The 27,469-nt window shown below is 41.6% G+C and overlaps 2 protein-coding genes and 1 pseudogene across 13 annotated transcripts in view; all 3 read right to left on the reverse strand.

Annotated features, from left to right (window-relative positions):
- Positions 1-1,871: 1,871 nt before the first annotated feature.
- LOC139416655 (matrix remodeling-associated protein 8-like) lies at positions 1,872-20,077 on the reverse strand. The gene is made up of 10 exons (XM_071165587.1): positions 19,861-20,077; positions 13,598-13,624; positions 13,133-13,438; positions 12,889-12,990; positions 12,270-12,779; positions 5,609-5,773; positions 3,584-3,614; positions 3,379-3,458; positions 3,056-3,109; positions 1,872-2,920 (listed from the first exon to the last, which is right to left on the reverse strand). Exons 1-10 carry the CDS (start codon positions 19,877-19,879, stop codon positions 2,895-2,897), a joined length of 1,320 nt encoding a protein of 439 aa, XP_071021688.1. The 5' UTR covers positions 19,880-20,077; the 3' UTR covers positions 1,872-2,894.
- A 490-nt stretch (positions 20,078-20,567) lies between these two features.
- Positions 20,568-21,499, reverse strand: LOC139417581 (small ribosomal subunit protein mS38-like; annotated as a pseudogene).
- A 4,082-nt stretch (positions 21,500-25,581) lies between these two features.
- The window catches only part of LOC139416656 (rap1 GTPase-activating protein 1-like), an 84,927-nt gene continuing 83,039 nt past the window's right edge, over positions 25,582-27,469 (reverse strand). For 10 of the 12 annotated variants that reach the window (XM_071165592.1, XM_071165588.1, XM_071165594.1 and 7 more), the window contains one exon: positions 25,582-27,234. In XM_071165592.1, coding sequence (XP_071021693.1) covers positions 27,139-27,234 — 96 coding nt within the window. In that variant the 3' untranslated portion in view covers positions 25,582-27,138. The remainder of the gene's footprint in view (positions 27,235-27,469) is intronic. The other 2 variants (XM_071165591.1, XM_071165589.1) reach the window with 2 other exon arrangements.

Consider the following 27,469-nt stretch of genomic DNA (forward strand, 5'->3'; position numbering starts at 1 on the left):
CTTGCGTTGCGTTCTGGGTTCGTTGACTTTTTAGACCTTGCTGCAGCTGGGGTCACGTAGTCCTCCTGTAAATTCTATACTCACAGGTTTTATACCCTTGGGTCAGAAGTGGGCGTAACCGCCTTTAGGGCAATTCTCTGGGCGTACCAAGTTAATGAGGCAAGGTCTAGATTTTATTCAAATCCAATTTTAGACAACTAACTTAACATTTCATCTTCCCCAAAACATTCTCTTTGATTTGGATATTTTCCGTACAATGTATAAACATCAAGCATCTACTAGGAAAAATCTTTACGTTACAATGTTTTCGTAATAACGTCATCTATTAACCTTTAATAACAAAACAAAAATGACATACATTTTCATATTCGATCTTTCGTCATGACCACCATTGTGGCTGACGTAAACCATTGTTCCAAAGTCCCTTTATTTCATGTTTAATGTTCTGAGGCTGGTTCTCCATAGTGTGGCAAACCTCTTCAAGGTTATGAGCGTTTGTCACAACTTAAGTGGGAAACTGTCACCAAATCACCCAAGAATGAGAGTTATTTCGAACAGGACAGTACCTGTGTGTTTGGTTCTCCGTTCTGGTCCACCCAAGACGTAGGCAAGGTCAAGGATAGCAGGGTTCGGTACACGAATCGGGTTCTCGTTAGGTCCAGGTCCAAACGCCAACAGGTAAGTCCAAAACAGTCCAGCTCATACACGGTAAATCCAGCCAATCTCTATTGTCTCTTTCTCTATTGTTCATAGATCCTTAGCCTGGGTTTCACTGTTGTTTTGTGGGTGATTGTTTCCGTGTCTGTGTTTGTTCGCCACACGGTACTGTTTCAGTATTGTTCACGTTTATTGATTTTGTATTAGTGTTCATGTTGAGTTGTTAAATAAACAACCATGGACAATTACCACGCCGCATCTTGGTCCGATCCTTGCTACACCTCCTCTTCAGACGAAGAAGAGGAAAACCTTTACACTACCTGCAAGGAATCACGTGCCGTCATCATTGCTTTGCACGAAAAGGACTTCACAGGCAAGGATATTGCTGCCATTAAGATTGCACCTAAATCAATCATTTATCGGATCACCAAGAACTTCAAGGAGAGCGGTTCAATTGTTGTGAAGAAGGCTTCAGGGCGCCCAAGAAAGTCCAGCAAGCGCCAGGATTGTCTCCTAAAGTTGATTCAGCTGTGGGATCGGGGCACCACCAGTACAGAGCTTGCTCAGGAATGGCAGCAGGCAGGTGTGAGGGCATCTGCACGCACAGTGAGGCAACGACTTTTGGAGGATGGCCTGGTGTCAAGAAGGGCAGCAAAGAAGCCACTTCTCTCCAGGAAAAACATCAGGGACAGACTGATATTCTGCAAAAGGTACAGGAATTGGACTGCTGAGGACTGGGGTAAAGTCATTTTCTCTGATGAATCCCCTTTCCAATTGTTTGGGGCATCCGGAAAAAACTCACTCACAATTTTGCCTAAGAACACAGCCATGAAAAAAGAATGGTACCAACACATCCTCAGAGAGCAACTTCTCCCAACCATCCAGGAACAGTTTGGTGACGAACAATGCATTTTCCAGCATGATGGAGCACCTTGCCATAAGGCAAAAGTGATAACTAAGTGGCTCGGGGAACAAAACATTGATATTTTGGGTCCATGTTCAGGAAACTCCCCAGACCTTAATCCCATTGAGAACTTGTGTTCAATCCTCAAGAGGCAGGTGGACAAACAAAACCCCACAAATTCTGACAAACTCCAAGCATTGATTATGCAAGAATGGGCTGCCATCAGTCAGGATGTGGCCCAGAAGTTAATTGACAGCATGCCAGGGCAGATTGCAGAGGTCTTGAAAAAGAAGGGTCAACACTGCAAACATGGACTCTATGCATCAACTTCATGTAATTGTCAATAAAAGCCTTTGACACTTATGAAATGCTTGTAATTATACTTCAGTATTCCATAGTAACATCTGACAAAAAATATCAAAAGACACTGGAGCAGAAAACTTTGTGGAAATTAATATTTGTGTCATTCTCCAAACTTTTGTCCACAACTGTTCATTCTCAACAACCCCATCTGGACGCATTGATTCTGTTTAAGGCTTGATTTCCTGAGTTTTATTCCATGTATAGCCTTTCTTTGAAGTCCGTGATAATCAATCGCATGAACTTGGTAAGAATACCATTATAACAGGTATAAAGGCTTAATACAGATTTCTAAGCAAGTTATGAACTAATAATTAACAGCATAGCTATAAATACTTGTGACCCTTTACAAACCCTTTACACACAGAATGAATGTTACTAGTATATTACTAGTAAATTACAGGTTTGTGCAAATACTTTAATAAACATTCTCAACTAATTCTGAGCTTGCTGAGCTCTGAAATCAGAAAACAGAACATGACAGTTTTCCCACATACATTTAAAGACAACATGCTTTCTGAAAATGAAGTCATATAGAGATAGAAAGTATTTTGTTATGTACCAAAAGACAAGGAATGTTGAAAAGCACACACTGGTTGTTTTTTGTAATATAAAATACTTGACATCAAATATCTGTGTAGTACAATACAAAATTGAAGACATGTTTAGCCATATTGAAATAACAGCAGATCAGAATACAGAATACACAAGTACGAAAATATTAAATAAAATATAAAAAACTGGCACAGCAACAGATACGTTTTGGTAAGAGTGTTTGGTAAGAGTGTTTGGTAAGAGTGTTTGGTAAGAGTGTTTGTTAAGAGTGTTTGGTAAGAGTGTTTGGTAAGGGGTGTCTATAAAAAGAGAGTCACTCCTGTCCTCTTTGGATTCCACCATTATAAACCATTATTTCCTCTTCCTAGTCGTGTGTGTCTGCTCTGGAGCCGCCAGCGGCATATCAGCTCTCTCTGTCTCATATCCACAACTTTCCATCCATTTCTAGAGAGAGAGAGAGATGGAGGAGGGAAGAATAAGTGTCAGGAAAGAAATGAGAAGTGACATTAGCAAAAAAACAACGGCATTAAATGAGACATGCGATTGTTGTTTTGAACCCCTGCTGTCACATACACTGACCTTTATTGCAGCCTTTAGACATATCTCTCTCTTTCAGTAGGTTGTTTTTGTAGTCTAAGGATAGAAAGTGCAAAGAGGTGGGTCATTAAATTCGCCATGTCATGATGTACCATGCCGTATGAGATCTGTGCAGCGGCAGCCATTATTGAGTCACCCTGTTCAAACTCTCTAGTCTATATATTTTTTTTTTTTTTTTTTTTTTTTTTTTTTTTTTTTTTTACCTTTATTTAACCAGGCAAGTCAGTTAAGAACAAATTCTTATTTTCAATGACGGCCTGGGAATATGAGGTACAGTAGGGCCTACAGCAGCATGGGAACCTTACCTGAATTCGGGTATTCCTGGGTGCAGACCTCCAGCACTGTGGCATCCAATGCGATGTCATCGTGGCCAGTCACATGACTCCTGTTTACCAGTAAGAGAGGGAGGAGGTTAGTGTTAACAGTTCAATGAGAGTTCAGCTCCTCCTTAAAATTAGTAATGTTCTCATTATCAAGTGTGACCATCCACCATACTAAATCAGTTCTGACCGTTCAAATCTTCGCAGGTCGTACTCCAGCCCTAAAATAAGATCAAACATACTTTAATCACACCATTACAGATCACCAATCACACACAGAGCCATTTAAATATGATTTAAATATGAAATTGAGGACATTCATACAAATATATAGTTTGGTTGTGTGTGATAGAGAAGAGTCACGAAGAGATATATACAGTTGAAGTCGGAAGTTTACATACACCTTAGCCAAATACATTTCAACTCAGTTTTTCACAATTCCTGATATAAAATTCAAGTAAAACCTCCCTGTCTTAGGTCAGTTAGGATCACCGCTTTATTTTAAGAATGTGAAATGTCAGAATAATAGTAGAGAGAATGATTTATTTCAGCTTTTATTTATTTCATCACATTCCCAGTGGGTCTGTAACGGGTGTCGTCGTCGGATGAGGAGGAATCGGACCAAAGCGCAGCGTGGTAAGTGTTCATGCTTTTTATTTAAACTGAACACTATAACAAAATAGAGACATAAAAAGCTCTAAGGTCAGTGTGTGACAGAGTCAGAAGTTTACAAACACTCAATTAGTATTTGGTAGCATTGCCTTTAAATTGCTTAACTTCGGTCAAACATTTCGGGTAGCCTTCCACAAGCTTTCCACAATAAGTTGGTTGCATTTTGGCCCATTCTTCCTGACAGAGCTGTTGTAATTGAGTCAGGTTTGTGGGCCTCCATGCTCGCACACGCTTTTTCAGTTCTGCCCACACATTTTCTATAGGATTGAGGTCAGGGCTTTGTGATGGCCACTCCAATACCTTGATTTTGTTGTCCTTAAGCCATTTTGCCACATCTTTGGAAGTACGCTTGTGGTCATTGGAAGGCCCATTAGCGACCAAGCATTAACTTCCTGACTGATGTCTTGAGATGTTGCTTCAATATATCCACATAATTTTCCTTCCTCATGAAGCCATCTATTTTGTGAAGTGCACCACTCCCTCCTGCAGCAAAGCACCCCCACAACATGATGCTGCCACGGTTGGAATGGTGTTCTTCGGCTTGCAAGCCTCCCCCTTTTTCCTCCAAACATAACGATGGTCATTAAGGCCAAACAGTTCTATTATTGTTTCATCAGACCAGAGGATATTACTCCAGAAAGAACGATCTTTGTCCCCATGTGCAGTTGCAAACCGTAGTCTGGCTTTTTTAATGGCGGTTTTGGAGCAGTGGCTTCTTCTTTGCTGAGAGACCTTTCAGATTACGTCGATATAGGACTCATATTACTGTGGATATATATACTTTTGTACCTGTTTCCTCCAGCATCATCACAAGGTCCTTTGATGTTGTTCTGGTATTGATTTGCGCTTTCCGCACCAAAGTACGTTCATCTCTAGAAGACAGAACGCGTATCCTTCCTGAGCAGTATGATGGCTGCGCTGTACCATGGAGTTTATACTTGCTTACTATTGTTTTTACAGATAAACGTGGTACCTTCAGGCATTTGGAAATTGCTCCCAAGGATGAACCAGACTTGTGGAGGTCTACATTTTTTTTTCTGAGGTCTTGGCTTATTTCTTTTGATTTTCCCATGATGTCAAGCAAAGAGGCACTGAGTTTGAAGGTAGGCCTTGAAATACATCCACAGGTACACCTTCAATTGACTCAAATTATGTCAATTAGCCTATCAGAAGCTTCTAAAGCCATGACATAATTTTCTGGAATTTTCCAAGCTGTTTAAAGGCACAGTCAACTTAGTGTATGTAAACTTCTGGCCCACTGGAATTGTGATACAATGAATTATAAGTGAAATAATCTGTCTGTAAACAATTGCTGGAAAAATTACTAGTGTCATGCACAAAAAAAAGTCCTAACCGACTTGTCAAAACTATAGTTTGTTAACAATAAATTTGTGGAGTGGTTGAAAAATTAGCTTTAATGACTCCAACCTAAGTGTATGTAAACTTCCGACTTCAACTGTACAGTGGAACACACACACACACACACACACACACACACACACACACACACACACACACACACACACACACACACACACACTACCTCTCTTTCTGCGTCGTCGGGTAAGCACAATGACGATTGTTATGATGAACGCTAGGAGGAAGAAGGTAGCCAGGAAGTAGCCCATATGCTGGAAGAAGTGCCCTGGGTGCTCAGGGAGGATGACGTTGACTACCCGTGGTCTCTCAAGTTCAACCACATCAGGGCCTGAAGGTAGAAGGACAACAACACAGTGGATTCATCCGTCCACTAATAACACTCAATACTTTATAAACACAGTCTGGTGGTTCAAAGTACATTGTCTTGTTCACATTGTGTTTTATCCATGCTCAGTGAAATTAAAATGTCAATCAAACGATTTATCTTATAGTTCAAATGATTATATGTAATGGCTATATGTCATTTATATTGCATTTTGAAGGACAATTACAACAGTATGTTATTTCTGCTTCAGTTTTAAAAAAAAACAATTGTGCTTATTTTAGGCTGGTTTTCATTTCTCTCTGGGAGCGTAAGGCAGAGAGCGTGAGGTAAGGAAGAGCAGCTTTATGTCAAAACACTTTTCAGCTGTAACGAGTTCCAGACCTGATGCAATGCAGCTGCTATTTTTCTCCTTAAAATAGAAATACAGATTAACCAAGAAAGGAAAGGGAGAAAAGGAAGGTGGGAGGGGAGAGGGGAGGAATTCTGTTGTGTGCAGACAAGTCTGTCTGAATGAGTTTTCCAGTTATTTACTTATTCTCATAAACACAGTCAACCTTTTGCACAGTATGGAAAAATAAATCCTAGCCGTTGCCATCTCTCTCAGTCCCTGAAACTCCACCAGTCTGACTGGTCCATGTGAGCAGACATATGACAACACTCACCTCACAGTCATCAAGTCCTCTGCAACACAAACACAACTTCTGCCAGTTTTCAGGCAGAGTTGTGCAATACACCAAAATATCAGACAGAGAGAGGGGGAGGGAGAGGGATTTGTTCATTGTGAAAGCCATATGATTTAATAGATAAAAATAGCTATTTCAGATTGGCATATACAAGTGTTTCTTCCCTCACTGAGGTGTTTCTTCCACTGTCTAGAATCTGCTCAAACCCTATGCACACAATAATATGTCATCCATCCATACTTTTCCATTAGACAATAACAGTTACTGCACCATAACCCTCAATCAGCATGCCACTGTTATCAATCAGGTCTCGCTCTCACCTGCTGGGGTGAGAACAGAAATTATAGTCATTGGGGATGATGATGGTGGAGACCAAGCTTGGGAAGGCTGATGACACTAACAAATCAAATCAAATGTATTTATATATTATTTACATCAGCTGATATCTCAAAGTGCTGTACAGAAACCCAGCCTAAAACCCCAAACAGCAACCAATGCAGGTGTAGAAGCACGGTGGCTAGGGAAAACTCCATAGAAAGGCCAAAACCTAGGAAGAAACCTAGAGAGGAACCAGGCTATGAGGGGTGGCCAGTCCTCGTCTGGCTGTGCCGGGTGGAGATTATAACAGAACATGGCCAAGATGTTCAAATGTTCATAAATGACCAGCATGGTCAAATAATAATAATCACTGTAGTTGTCGAGGGTGCAGCAAGTCAGCACCTCAGGAGTAAATGTCAGTTGGCTTTTCATAGCCGATCATTAAGAGTATCTCTACCGCTCCTGCTCTCTCTAGAGAGTTGAAAACAGCAGGTCTGGGACAGGTAGCACGTCCGGTGAACAGGTCAGGGTTCCATAGCCGCAGGCAGAACAGTTGAAACTGGAGTTGCAGCACGGCCAGGTGGACTGGGGACCGCAAGGAGTCATCATGCCAGGTGATGGCACTACTCCATACCCTGCTGAGACCTGTTAGATAACTCAACCCAACCAAAATAGTAGTGATTTCCATCACCTTGGGGCATTTCTCTAGTTTAAATCTATTGTCCTTGACCAAAGCGCAGGTTTGTCATGACTAGCCTGAGGATATGTAAGAGGTTGAGGCAGGCTTCAAATAAGAAATGATCTGAGGACAGGTACCACTCCTGGGTGGATCTAGAAAACCGCACCAGGCTTACAGAACAAATTGTAGTCAATTAATCTAATTTAACACTTCCCAAAGGGCATCAAGGTTGCTAATTATCTCTTGTCTGTTTTGAATTATGTTAATATGCACAAAACCGCAGTGTCACGATCAAGGTCAACTCTCTGGAGAACAATTCGTCAAGCCTCAGTTCTCTCTTCGTGTCTCAGCTGTTGACGGTTTCATTTCCCCTGACAGATAAAATGAGATCATACACGCAGAAACACAGTGTGACGTGCCATGCAGACTGCAGGGGTCACACAGGGTGTGGTTTTAGTCTTGTTGAAACATTGTGGTTAATTTGCAGCCAATGAGCTGAGGGAAGACATTTTCATTTAAACAAGAAGACACTGATAGCATATTCTATTCTATGCTAGCTACACTCTGTTACTGATACTTATGCACGTTCTTGTGGTCACAACAGAACTGAGTTCTTCTTCAGCTTGCCATAAATGATTACAGTGTAACAAAAGAGAGGGGTAATGACTGCTGCAATTGTAGAGGATTGTAGAGGTCAGCACAGATAAGAGTTGGCTGGATTTAACAAAGGAAAGGGCACAACTACGTAGGAGAAAAGTAAAGATAAAATGAAATACCTCAAGCCATATATGCATTGATCCATGTGAATGTCTTCCCTGCATACTTTACAATGCTGTTAAATGGGTCAACCTATCTTAAAAGGGTGAAGCAGGATCCAAATCTAACACAGAACCGCCCCCCCCCCCCCCCAACTATTCCCTTTTATGTCCCAGCTGGCCCAGATGCTGAACAGATGTAGCACACTTCCTTCTGCTGCTGATAAACACGCCACAAGCAGAGAGCCAGAGAGAAGGAGAGAGACTAGAGATGAAGTGGGTAGGGATATACTACTGTTCTGTAAAGATAGGGTACTGTTCTGTAAAGATAGGCTACTGTTCTGTAAAGATAGGCTATTGTTCTGTAAAGATAGGGTACTGTTCTGTAAAGATAGGCTACTGTTCTGTAAAGATAGGGTACTGTTCTGTAAATATAGGCTACTGTTCTGTAAAGATAGGCTACTGTTCTGTAAAGATAGGGTACTGTTCTGTAAAGATAGGCTACTGTTCTGTAAAGATAGGGTACTGTTCTGTAAAGATAGGCTACTGTTCTGTAAAGATAGGGTACCGTTCTGTAAAGATAAGGTACTGTTCTGTAAAGATAGGCTACTGTTATGTAAAGATAGGGTACTGTTCTGTAAAGATGCTGAACAGATGTAGCACACTTCCTTCTGCTGCTGATAAACACGCCACAAGCAGAGAGCCAGAGAGAAGGAGAGAGACTAGAGATGAAGTGGGTAGGGATATACTACTGTTCTGTAAAGATAGGGTACTGTTCTGTAAAGATAGGCTACTGTTCTGTAAAGATAGGGTACTGTTCTGTAAATATAGGCTACTGTTCTGTAAAGATAGGCTACTGTTCTGTAAAGATAGGGTACTGTTCTGTAAAGATAGGCTACTGTTCTGTAAAGATAGGGTACTGTTCTGTAAAGATAGGCTACTGTTCTGTAAAGATAGGGTACTGTTCTGTAAAGATAGGGTACTGTTCTGTAAAGATAGGGTACTGTTCTGTAAAGATAGGCTACTGTTCTGTAAAGATAGGGTACCGTTCTGTAAAGATAAGGTACTGTTCTGTAAAGATAGGCTATTGTTCTGTAAAGATAGGCTACTGTTCTGTAAAGATAAGGTACTGTTCTGTAAAGATAGGCTACTGTTATGTAAAGATAGGGTACTGTTCTGTAAATATAAGGTACTGTTCTGTAAAGATAGGCTACTGTTCTGTAAAGATAGGCTACTGTTCTGTAAAGATAGGCTACTGTTCTGTAAAGATAAGGTACTGTTCTGTAAAGATAGGCTATTGTTCTGTAAAGATAGGGTACTGTTCTGTAAAGATAGGGTACTGTTCTGTAAAGATAGGCTACTGTTCTGTAAAGATAGGCTATTGTTCTGTAAAGATAGGCTACTGTTCTGTAAAGATAGGCTACTGTTCTGTAAAGATAGGCTATTGTTCTGTAAAGATAGGCTACTGTTCTGTAAAGATAGGCTACTGTTCTGTAAAGATAGGCTACTGTTCTGTAAAGATAGGCTACTGTTCTGTAAAGATAGGCTACTGTTCTGTAAAGATAGGCTACTGTAGAGAGTCTGGGAGGGATTAGGGATGGATGGAAATGTAAAGAATCGGTACCTAGAGGAAAATGGGGGAGGGTCATGCTTTTTACATTTTAGTCAAGGGGAGGGTTTAGTATTTTTTAAATCTGGTCCAGGGGAGGGTCATGTAGTCTGTAATTGATGACATTTAAATATTTCTCAGTGTTTTAGAATGAGTTGCTCATTAGTCTATATATTAATGTGTGCCCGATGCCGCACCTCATCTCAAGTGTGCCTATAGGCTATGTAGTGTGGTCGCTATCAAATTATCCACAGCCTGTAGGCTATACGCTATGAAGTGCATGCTCGGAGAAGCACAGAGCAAAGTTATATTTCCTAGATAGCTGCTGGGATGGTTTAAATTAAACTAGGCTACATTATGTACTGCAATGGATATTCCAACCATGAGCCCCGGCCTGCTCTACTCTTGCTGATCAAACCTTTTTTTGTGCTGCCTAACCAATGCTGTGCTATGTAGGCCTACAGTGGCAGTACAGGAGGAGAATCCAACAATTATTCAGAAAATAGTTTTTGATTAGGCCTAGTCCAAAAAATGCAATATCTTGCACAAGGACCGGCCTATAGCTTATGCTCTTTAAATAGCCTACCTCCTTGTCAGTGAAAGGCTGTTAAATTAAGATTAAGACCAGGATCTGAATTGAGGGGTATGAGAGGGTATGCCATAGGCCTTAAAGACAATGGCAAAAAAAGCACAGGCCTAAACCCTTGTTAGCTTACCATTTTGAAGAAAATCAAACGGATCCGATTATAAAGTGATATATAACAGTGCTTTGGTCGGCTAGAAACAAGCTGTAAAATAAGCGGATGCATATGGGAATATCATTGTTTAGTTTCTTTGACATTCAGAGATGGAGCTATAACCCTCTATAGCCAAGGATACAAAAAATGTACTTTGTTTGGGAAGTAATCTAATTCTGTCACTATCAATTGATTAAGCTATCCATATTCTGTAAAATAGAAGATGTTTTAACCCAGACATCTTTTAGGGAAACACTAGCTACCTTCTCTCATTGGGTTAACCCACGGAAGAAGAGTAGCTAGCAGTTAAAGCATACATTTTTCTGCATCAGGTAGACCTAACTTTTGAAAGTACCATGCTCAGATTCATAATAATGTCACAGATATAATTATTTGCAAACAGAGACAGTTTTTTGCCAACAAGACAGACTGATTTGGCATTGGATAAATATGATAAGATGAACACATAGGCCTATCACTCAGTCCATTCCTAGCCTGTAATTTCAGTAATTTGTGTGGTATTAAAAATATTGTGTCAAATTACATAGAATTGCATGAAATGTTTATAGAGGGATACTTTTTTCTCAAATACGATGAAAGAACAACATTCTGGCCCACAGCCCTGTGTGCTATCAACATTATTGCGTTGCCATGTAATGCTCACAGGATGAAGAACAGTTTCTAGAAATGGCATATCTAAGGCTCTGGTCTGTCCAAAAAGGGAGGGTAAATGGTAGGCATGTTCTCTGCTATCCACTTTATGTTTAAAAAAATTGAAGCGCTCAGGGAGGGTTTTGGTAAAATATATTTTGCTGAAGGGAGGGCTATCCCTTTTCATTTCAGACAGGTCAGATTTTCTCCATGTAACCCTTACTATAAATAACGTTCACTCCCTAATGAAACTAAAAGAGACTAACAGAGAAATCCCAATGCACCAGATGCAAAGCCTAACCATGCACCCTCTTTCCCCTGGAGTCTGGCTTTACTGCTCCTGTCTCACTCTGTGGAGCTAAAATGGTGAACTAAGCCATTGCTCAACTGTGGAAAAAGGAAAAAGGTCTCCAATGAAAATGAGAGCACTTCCGTTATGGCCAATTAGTGGCCTTCCAGACAGACTTTTTCAGACAGGCTGCCTGCTGTCCAACATCACAGTCAGATTCCCCTTCTCCACACTCCAAAACTCTCAGTTCTCTCTCGCTCTGTCTCCCTCTATTACTTTTTTTTCTGCAGCCAAATGCATTATTTCATAATTTTTTTCTCGCTCCCTTTTTCTCAGTCTGTTTCTTTTGTTGCCTCTTTCAACCATTCCTCCATTCCCTCTTTCTCTCCCCCTTCCTCTCGTGCGGACAGGGAAAAGGTTTGAGGATCTGCCACAAAGATGCACTGACTTAACCAACCAAAGATGGCTATACGTAAAAATGACCCATAAATACATCCCAGGAACAGTGTTCTCAGACTACAAAAACTGCTGAAAAGACAGACACACACCAATCAGATTAGGGAAAGCGAAACTCAGAGAAGATGTGAAAAATAGATTATAGATTATAGAGAGAATGATTTTATAGTTGAAAAGAGAAAGAGAAAAGAGAAAGTGCTTTCAAAGAACAGAACTGTAGTTTCATTCTTACTTTGTCATGTTCTAATGAAGATTTCAAAAGGTTCACATTTCCCATCAGAAAAGCAATTCCTAAAATAAAGGGTAATGCTGAGTCTCTTACTTGGGTCATCATTGGGGAGTGTGTGGGGGATAGCAAGGACAGTCGGGACAGCAGGGGCAGCAGGGGCAGCAGGGGCAGCGGTGAGGACCGGAGGAGGTGGGGGCAGTGAAGGCCCCACCATGAGCCTGTAGATGAGTCTCTCGTGCAGGCCGCAGTAGTGGTGGTGCAGGTGACAGGAGTACAGGCCCTTGTCAACAGGCTGGAGATTAGAGATGGTCAGAGAGAAATCCCCTACAGAGAAGGCATCCTCAGAGACACTCATCTTGTCCACAGGGAAGAGTGGTCCATACTGCCGGCGCTCTCCAGAGGCGTAAAGGTCCACCAGGCGGTCAGCTCCATCAGGTCTCACCCCAGGTGGCTGCCAGTCCCAGTGGGCTACCTGCTGCTGGTCCTCCTGCTGGCCCTCCATCCACAGAGGCCGCCTGTTCACACAAGGCAACACCACAGAGCTCCCCAGCAACACCACAAACACTGTCTTGTCCCCGTCCCAGTAACGCTTCTCCTTACGGACTGAGACAGGACAGGTTGAAATGTGTTATTAAAATAAGCTAAACAAATAGTGCCAATACACAACATTAATTAGATTGTTACTATTCAGAAATGTATTGAGGGTAGTCACCTGACTTGGTGGTGTTGAGCTGTATCTTGATGGACTGGTGAAGCTGGCAGTAGTGGTGATGCAGATTACAACTATAAACACCTCGATCAGCTGTTCCTACATCTGGAAGAATAACATACATTACAAGTACATTTCTAGATTCCAAGAATTTGTGTAATATTAATGTCGTCCAGCATGAAATGACTGAATATTTTATGGAGCGTTTGCAGTCATGAGCATACAATAGACCACAGGCCCAACTCACTGTTGATGACGAGGGAGAAGTTCCCGTCAGTGAAGGCGGTTTTGGGGATGGTTATGCGGCCCTTGTTGAACCCATTGTAGACTCTCTCTTTGACGCCAGCAGACATGTCCAGTATCCTTTCCACAGAGTACTCTGGTGTGCTCCGGAACAGGTCCCAGTGGACCACCCTCTGGCGATCCTTCAGCCGGTCCCGGGTCCATATCATGCGGGGGTTGTGGCAGGGCAGCACGGCCTGGGTCCCGGCTGGGAGGGTGATGTTACGGGCCTCCACCACCACATCTAACTTGCTGCTGCTCTGGCCCCACGCTAATGCAATACACACACATGGGACGTATTAGTAAACTTGGCAAAGACCTAAAACCCCATGAATCACACACTACAAAACAAAGACGCAAACACATGCATAAATGTTTTCAATGCAATAAAATGAGTTGTACAATTAAGTCATATTTTATGAGGACGTACCACTGGGCAGGAAGAAGACAGAAGAAACTGAAACAAATAATAGAAAATGCAACTGAGTCATCATAGGAACAACAACTATCTGTCTGGCAGGGTTTGACCTGAGCTGATCCCTGACTTCTGGTCATGATGCTGTTGTTGTGAACGGATAGCTAATACGGTAGTCAGGACTGACTGGTATTACAGCTGGGTAACTGAGACAACTGGGTGGAAGGATAGAGAAAAATAGGCCAACAGAAAACCAAGAAGAATATGTAAGAATGAAGCAGGGAGGAGGAATTAGATAACAGGGAGTGTCAGTACCAAAGGAACAATAAAGACCATGATTGTTTTCATTAAAATACTGTATATGCCTGAATTTAGAATTTAGAGAAATAAGTAAGTGAGATGTACAGTACCAGTCAAAAGTTTGGACACACCTACTCATTCAAGTTTTTTTTCTTTCTACATTGTAGAGTAATAGTGAAGACATCAACACTATGAAATAACACACATGGAATCATGTAGTAACCAAAAAAGTGTTAAACAAATCAAAATACATTTTATATTTGAGATTCTTCAAAGTAGCCACACTTTGCCTTTGACAGCTTTGCTCACTCTTGGCATTCTCTCAACCAGCTTCATTAGGTAGTCTCCTGGAATGCATTTTAATTAACATGTGTGTCTTGTTAGAAGTTAATTTGTGGAATTTATTTCCTTCTTAATGCGTTTTAGCTAATCAGTTGTGTTGTGACAAGGTAGGGGTAGTATACAGTAGATAGCCCTATTTGGTAAAATACCAAGTCCATATTATGGCAAGAACAGCTCAAATAAGCAAAGAGAAATAACAGTCTGTCATTACTTTAAGATATGAAGGTCAGTCAATTCGGACAATTTCAAGAAATTTGAAATGTTCTTTAAGTGCAGTCGTAAAAATCATCAAGCGCTATGATGAAACTGGCTCTGATGACGACTGCCACAGGAAAGGAAGACCCAGTTACCTCTGCTGCAGAGGATAAGTTCATTAGAGTTAACTGCATCTCAGATTGCAGCCCAAATAAGAGTTCAAGTAACAGACACTTCTCAACATCAACTGTTCAGAGGAGACTGTGTGAATCAAGCTTTCATGGTCAAATTGCTGCAAAGAAACCACTACTAAAGGACACCAATAATAAGAAAAGACTTGCTTGGGCCAAGAAACACAAGAAATGGACATTAGACCGATGGAAATCTGTCCTTTGGTCTGATGAGTCCAAATTTGAGATTTTGGGTTCCAACCGCCGTGTCTTTGTGAGACGCAGAGTAGGTGAATGAATGATCTCCATTTGTGTAGTACCCACCGGGAAGCATGGAAGAGGAGGTGTGAGGGTGTGGGGATGCTTTGCTGGTGACACTGTCAGTGATTTATTTAGAATTTAAGGCACACTTGTGTGTCGCACATTTGCCCCATTATCCCTTGTATATTTATACCTGTGTTCTCTGTTGTCTGTTGCCAGTTGGTCTTGTCTCATCAAGCCTACCAGCGTTTTTCCCCTACTCCTGTTTTCTCTAGTTACTGTTTCTCGGTTTTGACCATTCTGCCTGGCATGACCCTGAGCCTGCCTGCCGTTCTGTACGTTGTGACACTGCCCTGGATTACTGACCTCTGCCTGCCCTGAGCATGCCTGCTGTTCTGTACCTTTCGGACTCTGATCTGGATTACTGACCTCTGCCTGCCCTTGACCTGTCATTTGCCTGCCTCTGTTTTGTAATGCACTTTTGTTACTTCGAACTGTCTGCATCTGGGTCTTATCCTAAGGTCTGATAGTACGAACTGGCCCTGACTGACTCAGCAGACCTGCAACATCATCTGCTCCCAAGGGGCCACCATTGGGAGACACAAGGAGTCACCATTGGGAGACACAAGCAGTTACTTCGAGGTCTTCTGGATGGATTTCAGACCTTGGCAGAGCGCCATGACTGTGCCTCGCTTACCTCCTCCAAACTGCTTTGCTGGAGGGTCAGGAACCTGTCGGGCGTTTCTCTCCCAGTGTTCCCTCATCTTCGAGCTGCAGCACCCTGACTTCACACTGTCAGTACTCACCTCTCCCAAGGTCCCGTTCACGTGGTCCCCAGCTGCTGACCAGGTGTTTCTGGACCTAAAGCACCACTTCACCACAGCTCCCATATTGATCCATCCGGACGCATCCCATCAGTTCGTGGTGGAGGTAGACGCTTCGGATGCCGGAATGGGGGCCGTCCTGTCCCAGCGTTATGCCCTAGACCTTAAGCTGCATCCCTGCACCTTCTTCTCCCATCGCATTAATGCAATGGAGAGGAATTATGATGTGGGGAACAAAGAACTACTCACGATGAAGATGGCCTTGGAGGAGTGGAAAAACTGGTTAGAGGGGGCGGTAATTCCATTCATAGTGTGGACGGATCACAAGAACCTGGAATATCTCCACACCGCCAACTGTCTCAACTCCAGGCAAGCTCGACGGGCCCTGTTTTTCACCCAGTTCAACTTCACCATCTCATACTGCCCGGGGTCTAAGAATGTTAAGCTGGACGCTCTTTCACGCCGCTATTGCCCCGGACCCAGGGTGGGGGGGGGCCCGGGTGGGGGGGCCCGGCTAACCAGGATGTTTCTCCCAGATGCTGCCCACTCCCCGGTCTTGGAATGAGCTCATTCCTCCAGGCTTGCCTGTCACCCTGGCTCCTGTCGGACCGTGGCCTTTGTGCAACAATGCTTTTGGTGGCCCACCATGGTTTCGGACGATTCTGAGTTTGTCGCCGCCTGCATCGTCTGTGCTCAGAACAAAGCTCTTCGGCATGCTCCGGCTGGCCTCCTTCAACCTCTTTCTGTCCCTCACCGTCTGTGGTCACATATATACCTGGACTTTGTCACTGGTCTCCCTCTGTCTGATGGAAACACCACTGTCCTTACTGTGGTGGACAGGTTTTCCAAAGTCGCCATTTCATTCTCCTCCCCAAGCTACCTTCTGCCAAGGAGACGGCCTAGCTCATGGTGCAGCACGTCTTCTGGATCCATGGACTTCCAGTGGAAATGGTTTCCGACCGTGGTCCTCAGATCTCGTCCGAGTTCTGGTAGGTGTTCTGCACATTGGGTCGTTGGCCAGCCTGTCCTCCAGGTTTCATCCCAAATTCAATGGCCACTCAGAGCATGCCAATCAGGAACTGGAGCCTCGTCTCGGCCAAACCCACCCCCTGGAGCCAGCAACTCGTGTGGGTGGAGTACCCCCGGAACACCCTTCCCTGCTTGGCCACTGGGCTCTCTCCCTTCGAGTGCTCCGTGGGTTATCAGCCCGTGCTCTTTCCAGAGCAAGAGGAAGAGGTCAACATACCCTCTGCAAAGATGTTTGTCCGGCGCTGTCAAAGTACCTGGAAAAATGCTCGGTCGGCTCTTCTCAATACCATCTCCAGTTATCGTCGACCCCGGCTCCCCGCTATCATCTTGGCCAGAGGGTATGGCTCTCCCCTCGGGATCTGCCCTTCCGGGCAGTTTGTCTTCTGTTGCCCCATATCCTCCGTATACATCCCACTTTTCATGTTCTAGGATTAAACCTATGTCTCACAGCCCTTTGTTTGCTGTTTCCAGGCCCATCCCTCTCCCCCGTCTCATCGACGGCTAACCCGGCATACACGGTGAGGCACCTCCTGAAGGTTCGGCCGTGGGGCAGGGGATCCCAGTACCTGGTTGACTGGGAGGGTTATGGCCCGGAGGAGAGGTGCTGGATCCCCGCTAGGAACATCCTGGACCCAGCCTTCATCACCGAGTTCCATCGCAGGCACCCCGGTCAAACAGGTATACGCCCAGGTAGGACGCCAGGGGGTGTCCCTAGAGGGGGGGTACTGTCACACCCTGATCTGTTTCCTATGTCTTTGTGCTTGTTTCTGTCCCCCTCCAGGTGTCACCCAATTGCCCCATTATCCCCTGTGTATCAAAGCATTCTGCAGCAATACACCATCCCATCTGGTTTGCACTTAGTGGGACTATCATCTGTTTTTCAACAGGACAATGACTGGCCTTCACAAGCACTTGACCTCAACTCAATTGAGATGGTTTGGGATGAGTTGGACTGCAGAGTGAAGGAAAAACAGCCAAGAAGTGCTCAGCATATGTGGGAACTCCTTCAAGACCGTTGGAAAAGCATTCCAGGTGAAGCTGGTTGAGAGAACGCCAAGAGTGTGCAAAGCTGTAATCAAGAATCAAGGCAAAGTGTGGAAACTTTGAGGAATATAAAATATAAAATATATTTTCATTTGTTTAACACTTTTTTGGTTACTACATGATTCCATATGTGTTATTTCATAGTTTTGATGTCTTCACTATTATTCTACAATGTGGAAAATAGTACAAATAAAGAAAACTCTTGAATGAGTAGGTGTGTCCAAACTTTTGACTGGTACTGTATATACTTCTCTACATTTGTGTTTTTACTCTCTTGGGAAAAAGTCATCTTTTTCTAACCCAGATTTTCACTAAGTGCCATTACATGTGCTGTTTTACCTAAGGGCCAGCAGCAGCAGTGAGATGTATACAGCCCAGGCAGCACACAGAGGCTTTATTCATTCCCCTGATAACCTCTTTCAAGGCCAAGGTCCTGGGGGATAACACAAAGTGACCGCTGCCACAGCCCAGCACTACAGCTGGCTGCCTATTACATAGGTCATAGATGTCTATTGTAATACCAGTGTATGTTAGCTATTCTTGTCAAGTCACATAGGTTTAGCAGGCAGGTTTATGTTTTGTTTAAATTAACGGCATAAAAATGGATCGTAATGGTTTTGAGTAGGCCTACAGTATTCTGTTTTGAAGGGGTAGTTGTGGGGTTTATGAGAGACAATAGAGACCAGGTGCTTGTCTCTATGGGCATTGAAATACCATTATTTATTTCAAAGGATCGTTCTGGATTAAAATGACTCCCATTCACTTCTGACAGTTTAATGCTGATGTTTTATATAACTAGACGATACCTAGAAGAGGATAGATGTCTCATCTATATGATCAACATGTCTATGCATGTCAATGAGTGAAAAAGTGTCAGTTTGAGTGACTGCAGTCGGAGGGTTTTGTACAATGAGCTCATAATAGTCCAATACTGAGTATGCCACTGTACTTGCATGTGAGAGCCTACTGGGAAATGGTGGCGTGAGCAGCACGGAAGAGTATAAAGTATTCTGTAGACAGAGAAGAAACTGTGTCTAAAACCCTATAATTTTCTCCTTGATCTCTGATGCAGTAGCTGACTGACTCAGGCAGCCAAATGAACACTTAAAGACTTAACTACATGCTACTGGATTGCCATGTTTAATGACTGCAACTTTCACAAGAACTTAAATATTAAGTTGAATCTCTATTGTGTTTTACATTCAATGTTCAGTTTTAACATGAATTTATTCATTCATGAACCACAGGAAAAAATCATGCACATGGTTTCCTCTCCTACGAATCTTTGCAACCACCACGATATTGGTAAATCATTCAGCTGTGAACACGTTATCACACAAATACTTTTTTTTTGCAAGAATTCATGAAGAAATTACTTTTTTTCACAGTTCATATAAGACATTGTTATTTGCTAGGAGTCTAAGTCCCCTAAAAGTTTTTTTCGGAGTGGTAATCCCCTTCCCCTGTATCTCGGGTAACTTCAGCTCATTTATGGTGAGACACTCATTACTGACACATATAATGACAGGCTGCAGGGATTGTGCTGACTCTCCTATTCTGACCGCAGTTAACTCAAAACACATCGGAATGAACCCATAAGAAAAGCACCCACACACCACCAGATAACTGAGGCAGACATGATGCAATTTCTTTTTTGGTGTTTACCTCATTTGCACAATGCCTGTCCCGGATAAATGAACATTTGTTAAATTCAGTCAATTAGATTTTTATACACTACTATATCACTGATCGGTCAAAATGATACGCATACACTTCATAAGTAGATAAAAAAAATAAAAAATAACAAGGGAGTCAAGACTGTAATTATGATTGTTTTCGGCTTACACCATGAAAGTAAGGTGATGGAGATCATCTTCTTTCACATTGTACAACAAACATTTAATTGTCCAACAGAACAAACAAAATACCAATGGAGAACAAATGTTTGACTAACCACAGTACAAGAAACACCCCCTTAACTGTGTATAACATCTTAGAAAAACATTTATTAAAGCTTTACCATCTTCCCTGGCATTGACTCTTTAAAATGGTTTTCATAGCCTATTTCTCAAAGCGTTGTTCTTGTTTTAGTAAAAACATAGTTGGAACTTACTTAGAAACAACCGCAACATGTCTTCCAGTCTTTCTTCTACAACTCTTACTCAAAAATGGGGAAAAAGTAGGTAGGTTACAACACAGTGTTTTGTGCATCAATGGATAGAGGACAGCAACACCTGAAGAAAGTTCATCAACCAGCAACAACAAAACTGCAGAAGTCTCCAGAGTGTAAACCAGCTGTGTATGTCCCTCCTTCGCTTGCCTGTGAAACCCTACACCTTCCTGGCACTGCTACTGAGTGAGAACATCTTTGAAAGTAATCACTTCTTCTGACCTAATATCACAGCTTACCAGAATAGTTTTATAACTTTGTCACTGACTGAACAACAGTAGACTATTTCAGCTTTGAGACTGCCAAGTTCACAATGTTCAATGAAACAAAGGTTGTACAATACTGCCACCCACTGTTTAACTTAGGAAACTGCATAGGAGAAGGTATTAAATAACAGCCTATTCTAAGAAGGTATGAACATACTGGTATGATATATTAAATAAGATAAGTAGAGTGAATAATCAGGATGATTTTTTCACCTACTTGCAACAACCATCACACTTAACAGGAGAGGGCAGAACACAACTGGAAAATGTCCACATCACTAATGGCTTATTTCAAGTAGCAGAGAGGAGAGCAGGCTGATGAGAAGCATGTGATTCCTGTCAGTCAGCAGTGTGCCAGAAGAGTACAGACTGGACTACAGACGTTCAGTCTGTACTCTTCAATCTCTCTGAGACTTTGGATTGTTTGTTGAAGATCCTCTGTATATTCCATCCTTCTGGGGATTTCTTCAGTCCAGCTCACATCCAGATCCTCTGAAGATCCTTCTCAAAGCGTTTCTGGATACAAGGACACAGTCACTGTTAGATATCTCATAATGGCTATAATAATACAGTAAACAGGTCTGTTCATAATATGAGGAATGCGTTGGGAACATTATTGCTGAGGTAAACTTAGAGAGCTGTGCAGTTAAGAGTTCATACTCATAACAATAACAACTAAGAGCACAACATTCTTCCTCCCATCTCCAGCCAAAACCCTGACCTGCTTCTTTTTCCTCCTGCCATCCAACACTCTCCTCCTCAGGAACTTGGTGCGTTTCAGCAGCTTCTTGTACTTGTGCCTGTTCATCTTCCACCGCCGGATCTCCAGCACGTTCTTACAGTGGAGATTCTGAGCTACTTAGTTACTGAGCCTTCACCCTCCTCCAGGAGAGGGCCTCTTAATTAACGGGGGCAGTACTGTGGTGTCCTCCAAGGCAGAGGAGACACTAGAAGGGGAGGGAGTAGTGCAGCTAGAGCCAGCTCTTATGTGGGGACACTGATGGATTACGAGGGATGAGGAACTCTTCCAGCTCTGGCTCCAGTGTTGGGGAGGCTGTGTGTTGTCTGCTGCTGGTTTTACATTTAGAGAAGAGCAACGAGTAGGAAAGACAGGAAGAAAAGATTCACTCAATGACTGTCCTGGAGTCTGAAGTGCACCTGAGCATTGAAGGAGAATAAACAGAATTGTATTAATTTACTGTTTTCAAGTGATAGTGCCACACTTTAGGTTAGCTATAGATCTGGCATGTCTTGACACACTTACCAGTTCCTCTGCAAAGCAGACTTAGGTGAGGGGCCAACCTTGAGATAAACATATCTATGACTATTCAAGTGAAGTCATTAGGAATTAATGAGTGAGTATGTTTCTCCAGTGCATGCAGTACCCTAAGAAAAAATGTTAGATAACAACAGTCATGTCAGATGTAAAACCTGCAATATTAAAGGGAAATTTCACACATTTTCAACTTAATTTCCATCATGTCCAGCACCACCACAACATCAACGTATGTGAAAATTGCACATTTTTATGTTTTGTACTAAAAAAAGATAGAGGAAATAAGTGTTTCCAATGACATCATTGGTGTGCATTCTGTAATTTTAAACAATTATGAGTAGGCATTGCCTACTAATTGGTTGATGATGTCATTGAAAACACTTACAGTGGGGCAAAAAAGTGTTTAGTCAGCCACCAATTGCGCAAGTTCTCCCACTTAAAAAGATAACAAGTTCAAACAGGTGCCATTAATACAGGTAACGAGTGGAGGACAGAGGAGCCTCTTAAAGAAGAAGGTACAGGTCTGTGAGAGCCAGAAATCTTGCTCGTTTGTAGGTGACCAAATACTTATTTTCCACCATAATTTGCAAATAAATTCATTAAAATCCTACAATGTGATTTTCTGGATTTTTTTTTCTCATTTTGTCTGTCATAGTTGAAGTGTACCTATGATGAAAATTACAGGCCTCTCTCATCTTTTTAAGTGGGAGAACTTGCACAATTGGTGGCTGACTAAATACTTTTTTGCCCCACTGTATCTATCTTTTTTACTACAATTTTCACATATGTTGATGCTAAGGAGGTGCTGGAGATTATGAATACAAATATGAAGATGAGAAATTGTGAAATTTCCCTATAACTAACTGTATTGCTGGCCCATAGTTTACACTTCAGGCAGTTACCTGGTAACTAGCCAGCTGCTATCTAACATTAGCTTAGCTGACAGCTACCACAGAGATCCTGTTGATTTCCTAGAATGGTAGCTGCTTTGCTGGCTAGCTAGTTTACGCTACTCTGAACACTCAGACTATGATGAAATAGTACCCAAACAGTATTTCCAGTATGACGTTTACTAACAACACATGATTGAATCGACAATCAAACTAATTGATTCCCAATTACTTACTTGGCAATAGCTACAAGTGTAGCTAACATTAGCATAGATTTTCATTTTTAATGTGACTCCAGAAAAAGACTTCCAGTCAGCCCCGAGCCACTTGGTTTCCACTAGCTAGCTACCACCAACACAAGTCAAAATTGGCTATACATCATAAAAACAAAAATGTGCTTTTTGGTCTTAATTTAAGGTTAGGGTCAGGTTTAAAAACACATTTAAAAAAAACATCCATTGTTGGAGTGGAAGCTAGCCACAATGAGATTTGTCACAGTAATGGCATTTACAGTTCGCCTTTAAAATAAAAGTCCCCATTAAAAGTCCATAAACCGGATACCAATAGTGGAATCATGACATATTTGGACTAGATAATGCTAAACAAGGTCGGAATGTTGCTATATACATTCTACGAAAGACAATAATTAGTTAGTTTGACACAATAAAAGTATAAACCTGTTGGAATCGCACTTTGAATGTATTAGACTTAGATTTGCATCGGGAGACTTCCACTGAGCGTACAAAACATTATGAACACATGACAAAGATGGACCAAATGAATCCAGGTCGAAGCTATGATCCCTTATTGATGTCACTTGTTCAATCTACTTCAATCAGTGTAGATGAAGGGGAGGAGACAGGATAAAGAAGAATTTTTAAGCCTTGAGACATGAATGGGCAAGACAAAATATTTAGGTGCCTTTGAACGGGGTATGGTAGTAGCTGCAAGGCGCACCAGTTTGTGTCAAGAACTGCAACCAACGCTTGTGGGGTTTTCACACTCAGCAGTTTCCCATGTGTATCAAGAATGTTCCACCACCCAAAGGACATCCAGCCAACTTGACACAACTGTGATAAGCATTGGAGTCAACATGGGCCAGCATCCCTGTGGAACGCTTTCAACACCTTGTAGAGTCCATTCCCCGACGAATTGAGGCTGTTCTGAAGGGAAAAGGGGGTGCAGCTCAATATTAGAAAAGTTCCTAATGTGTTGTACACTCAGTGTACAAATTGGCATAAAAAAACATAACTATCTACTCTATTGCAAAAGTGATATTGAATTGTGTTTGGTTGCCAACACAATCAAACATCAACATTTGAAGGAGATGCATATTCTGCTTGGATAGTTCCATCTGTGCCACTGACTTAGCCTGGCTTTAATTCCACTTTGTCTACAAATTAATCATTGATATGTTGTCTCCATCAACAACCAAAAACGTTAGTTCAAGAATATGACTAAATCAAATCAAACTTTAAATAAAGTTTTATTTGATTTAGTCCTATTCTTTAACTTATATTTTTGGTTTAGATGTGAATCCAACATATTAATTATTAACTTGTAGATTCCATTTGAAATCAACCAAAGCTTAAAACCCTAGTCCTATATGTATTGTATATTCTTAGGTGAATCCTGGGTTGAATTGAAACAATAGCTGCTAATGACATCTCATAAGCTATATAGACATAAAAAGTATTCATGATGATATACAGTTGATTCATAAAGTATGGTACCATTTGATTTGCTCTCTTAAACACATACCTTGAAATTACTTTAATATCAACAGTCAATCTATAACAATTTTAAGTAGAGACCGCTCAATAGTTTTTCTCACCATAGCACATTGGTAGTAGTCAGTGGTAAATATCTAAAGCTAAGCAGGGGATTAGTTCAAACCAAGGTTGAGAGACCAAAGGTGTAGCTGTAGATAGATCAATTCTCCTGTAGGAGGTGCTGCCCAGCCTACTGACGTTGTTTCAAGGGTACAAATTCAACATATTTTATATAAGGTTTGTCTATGCAGAAAATTGGTTACCATGATGACATAATCCTGGGGTTGAAATTTGATAGATTCATGTCACGATACGTTTACAAATTACATTGAAACAATGTTGGTGCCCAGTGGGAAGGGACATTTAGTTTAGTTTTCCTATGTAAATGTGTGTGGCTTTGCTGTACAGGCAACAGAAAGCATGGTGCACTCGCTCACTACATCAAACTTTGCTTCCCCAAAAAGCCATGAATCTTTATTTTTTTTTAAACGGTACTGTAGCGAGGTAAAAAATAATACAATTTTCTCTAGAAAATTCTAAACTCAGCAAGACATAATGCATCTGTCGCAGTCATTTTCACACATTGATACAATTTCTAGCCCCCTTGTTGTTGATAAGTTACTGACTCAATAATTATTAGGCCATGGCTACGAATACAGAGTTTTCGCTCACGCACGGCCGCTACGGAAACCTTTTGCTCAAAGCTAAGAATGCGGATCACGTTCTGCGCAAGTGTTATTTTACGCACACCACGTAACTACTGCGCACACTCCACCTCTCTTTACGTTTCTATCTTTACTCACCCTCTTCTGAACCATGATGATGTAGCCTATCTTTCTGAACAGCTGAAATAAATAAAAACCTGTGGCGATTGGAAGGAACATTCATTATTATGCTGCTCTGGTCCATGTGGCACAGTTATAGCATGTAAGAGGAGAGGAGTAGAGGCGCCTCCACTTCTAGAGGGCTCTACTTTTCGAGACTGGTGGTATTATCCACATCTAATAACGTATTTATGGGACATTCCTTCAATGGTTTCATTCAGTAAAAAAACGATAAAGAGGTATACAGTAGGCTACACACGTTTAATTGTTTAACTGTCACAAGTGTTATGATGGCTTGTGGAACCCTGTTGTAGTTAGGATAAACGTTGGGAGGAAATACCAAATGATGAACTGCATCTTTCTTTAAGTCATCTCTAAACAGGGATCTAGGGCAAGAGGTGAATGTGTACAGTAGCATTATTCACAAACTATAGATATAAGAATGAAATAATATCCATAAGGCAATTGAATATAAATGCTATCAGGGCAATTTTAGTTAGATAGACATATACAGTATCTGTTCAATCAATGCCTGTTCTACATTCAACCTTTTTGGGTCTATGTTGCCATTCCTCACACATAAGGCAACCACAAGTTACTTTATAGTTAGCTTTTTACCTTTTATTGAGCAGACAGTGTGGGTTAGTTTTTGTTTATTTTAAAACTTATTTTCAAATTGTACTTGAAAGCTAACAGCACCAGTAATAAAAAGATGGCACACAATGTGAACATTTGTCAGTACTCAATAGAATAAACAGGGTTGTATTTATTATGTATAACTGACTGTATGACACAATCAGGATTTCCACTTGAAGAAATGTAATTGTTGGGCAAAAGTAGATCTGGCATGTAGTGTCATCTGAGGTTCCATGGTGGGTAGGACCATACTCTATATAACAGGCACAAACTGAAGTATTCATCTCTGTACATTATCAATCTATCAACAGCCTAAGACTTTTTATAAAACAGTGAAATATACTGTATAATAATAGGCATACAGTGGTGCCCCATCTCATCCCCAAATAAAACCAAATAAATAAATACAAACATGTCTTTCTTCGACGGTACTGATGGCAACACTTAAGCTACAGGATTTGTTATATAGAGTACTGTAGCTCGGCAGACAAGTTGATTAGATGGACTAATACAGTAGATTATCCAATACAGTTATGAATTACCCTTGTAGTCATCAACACATTTCTACATACCTGACCTCAGTAACCTGCTTGATACACATCATAACAGAGAGCTGTTTCTGAGGACAGAAAGAACAAAGCTAAAATTGCCTGTTAGCTTACAATGATACAAATGTACGGTGGTTCACAATAATAAATAGGTACCAGTTAGCAATGAGCATCCTGTGTGCAAAAACAGTGTGGAACATAAAACAGAACTTCCCCATATCCATGTAATCTGAAACCACGCATTGTCCAATTACTGGCTGCTTCTGGCCATGTTGATAACGGTAGAAATGAATAATGAAGGTATAGAAAAATTGTGTTTGAAAAGTTTAAGGCTATGTCCATTCTTTCTGGTTACATATCTATCTTCAATTTAATTTACAGTATGAGCAGGCGAGGCTTGAAGTACATTGTATATTGTGATGACAATATCCCAGCTATTGTATATTGAGAAGAAAATATTCACTGTCAAAGCAACTGTTTTTGACTGTACAGTTAAAGCTATGGCTAATAGACAAATTACAATGACTTTACCTGTAAAATCACTACCACATTCAACTGTATTCAACATAACCTACAATTAAAAATGAACATTTATTTGTTGTTGGATATTTGGTATTTGGAATGAAATAGGTTCAATTAATAGATTTTTTCAGGCAGTGCTACTGTCACTATATTGTACAATCCATGTGACTATACCAACATGCCCCTCCCAAAGTCTCTGGCAGAGTTCAATGTCGCTATAGCTACCGTGTGATCCACGTGTCTACATACAGTAGGCGTCAACAAAACTGAACCAAAGGTACCATTTGTTCACTGAGACAAATACACCTATTTACACAAAACCAGGCAGAAGATGTGTGTACAGACAGAGGCGAGGGAGTGAGCAGAACGAAACGACACTGTGCAAAAGTTGGCCCCTCTGTGTTTGACTTCCTCTCCTGGTACGACACCACCACCGCCACCGCCGGGGCTTCTGGGAAGGGGTGGTCTGGCCTCACTGACTAGCAGACTATCCAGGGTCCACCTCATCCTCATCATCATCCTTGGTTACGGCGAAAGCCTGTGCTCGTCTCACCTCCCAGAAGGATTGTGTCTTATGGGAATGCTTTAGGGATAGGAGACACAAGACAAGACTCTTACTTAAAGTTGACATGACAAAATTAAATGTAAATGAGGCTACAGTATATAAGTGGATAAGCAGGGCAGGATGTGTGTTCTTTTGAGGAGTTCTAAAACACTAATGAGGAAATACATGTACAGTAGTTACAGTATATACTGTATAATGGCTTTCTAAATCATTCATCCATGATAGAACCCCATTCAGAGAGAGACAGGCAACC

Source organism: Oncorhynchus clarkii, chromosome 9, assembly GCF_045791955.1.
Source record: "Oncorhynchus clarkii lewisi isolate Uvic-CL-2024 chromosome 9, UVic_Ocla_1.0, whole genome shotgun sequence".
Classification (NCBI taxonomy): domain Eukaryota; kingdom Metazoa; phylum Chordata; class Actinopteri; order Salmoniformes; family Salmonidae; genus Oncorhynchus; species Oncorhynchus clarkii.

Coding starts and splice junctions, on each gene's coding strand:
- LOC139416655 (XM_071165587.1), bottom strand. Junction 3,615..5,608: donor CCGACGACGCAGAAAGAGAG/GTAGTGTGTGTG, acceptor ATCTTATTTTAG/GGCTGGAGTACGACCTGCGA. Junction 2,921..3,055: donor GTCTAAAGGCTGCAATAAAG/GTCAGTGTATGT, acceptor CTCTCTCTCTAG/AAATGGATGGAAAGTTGTGG.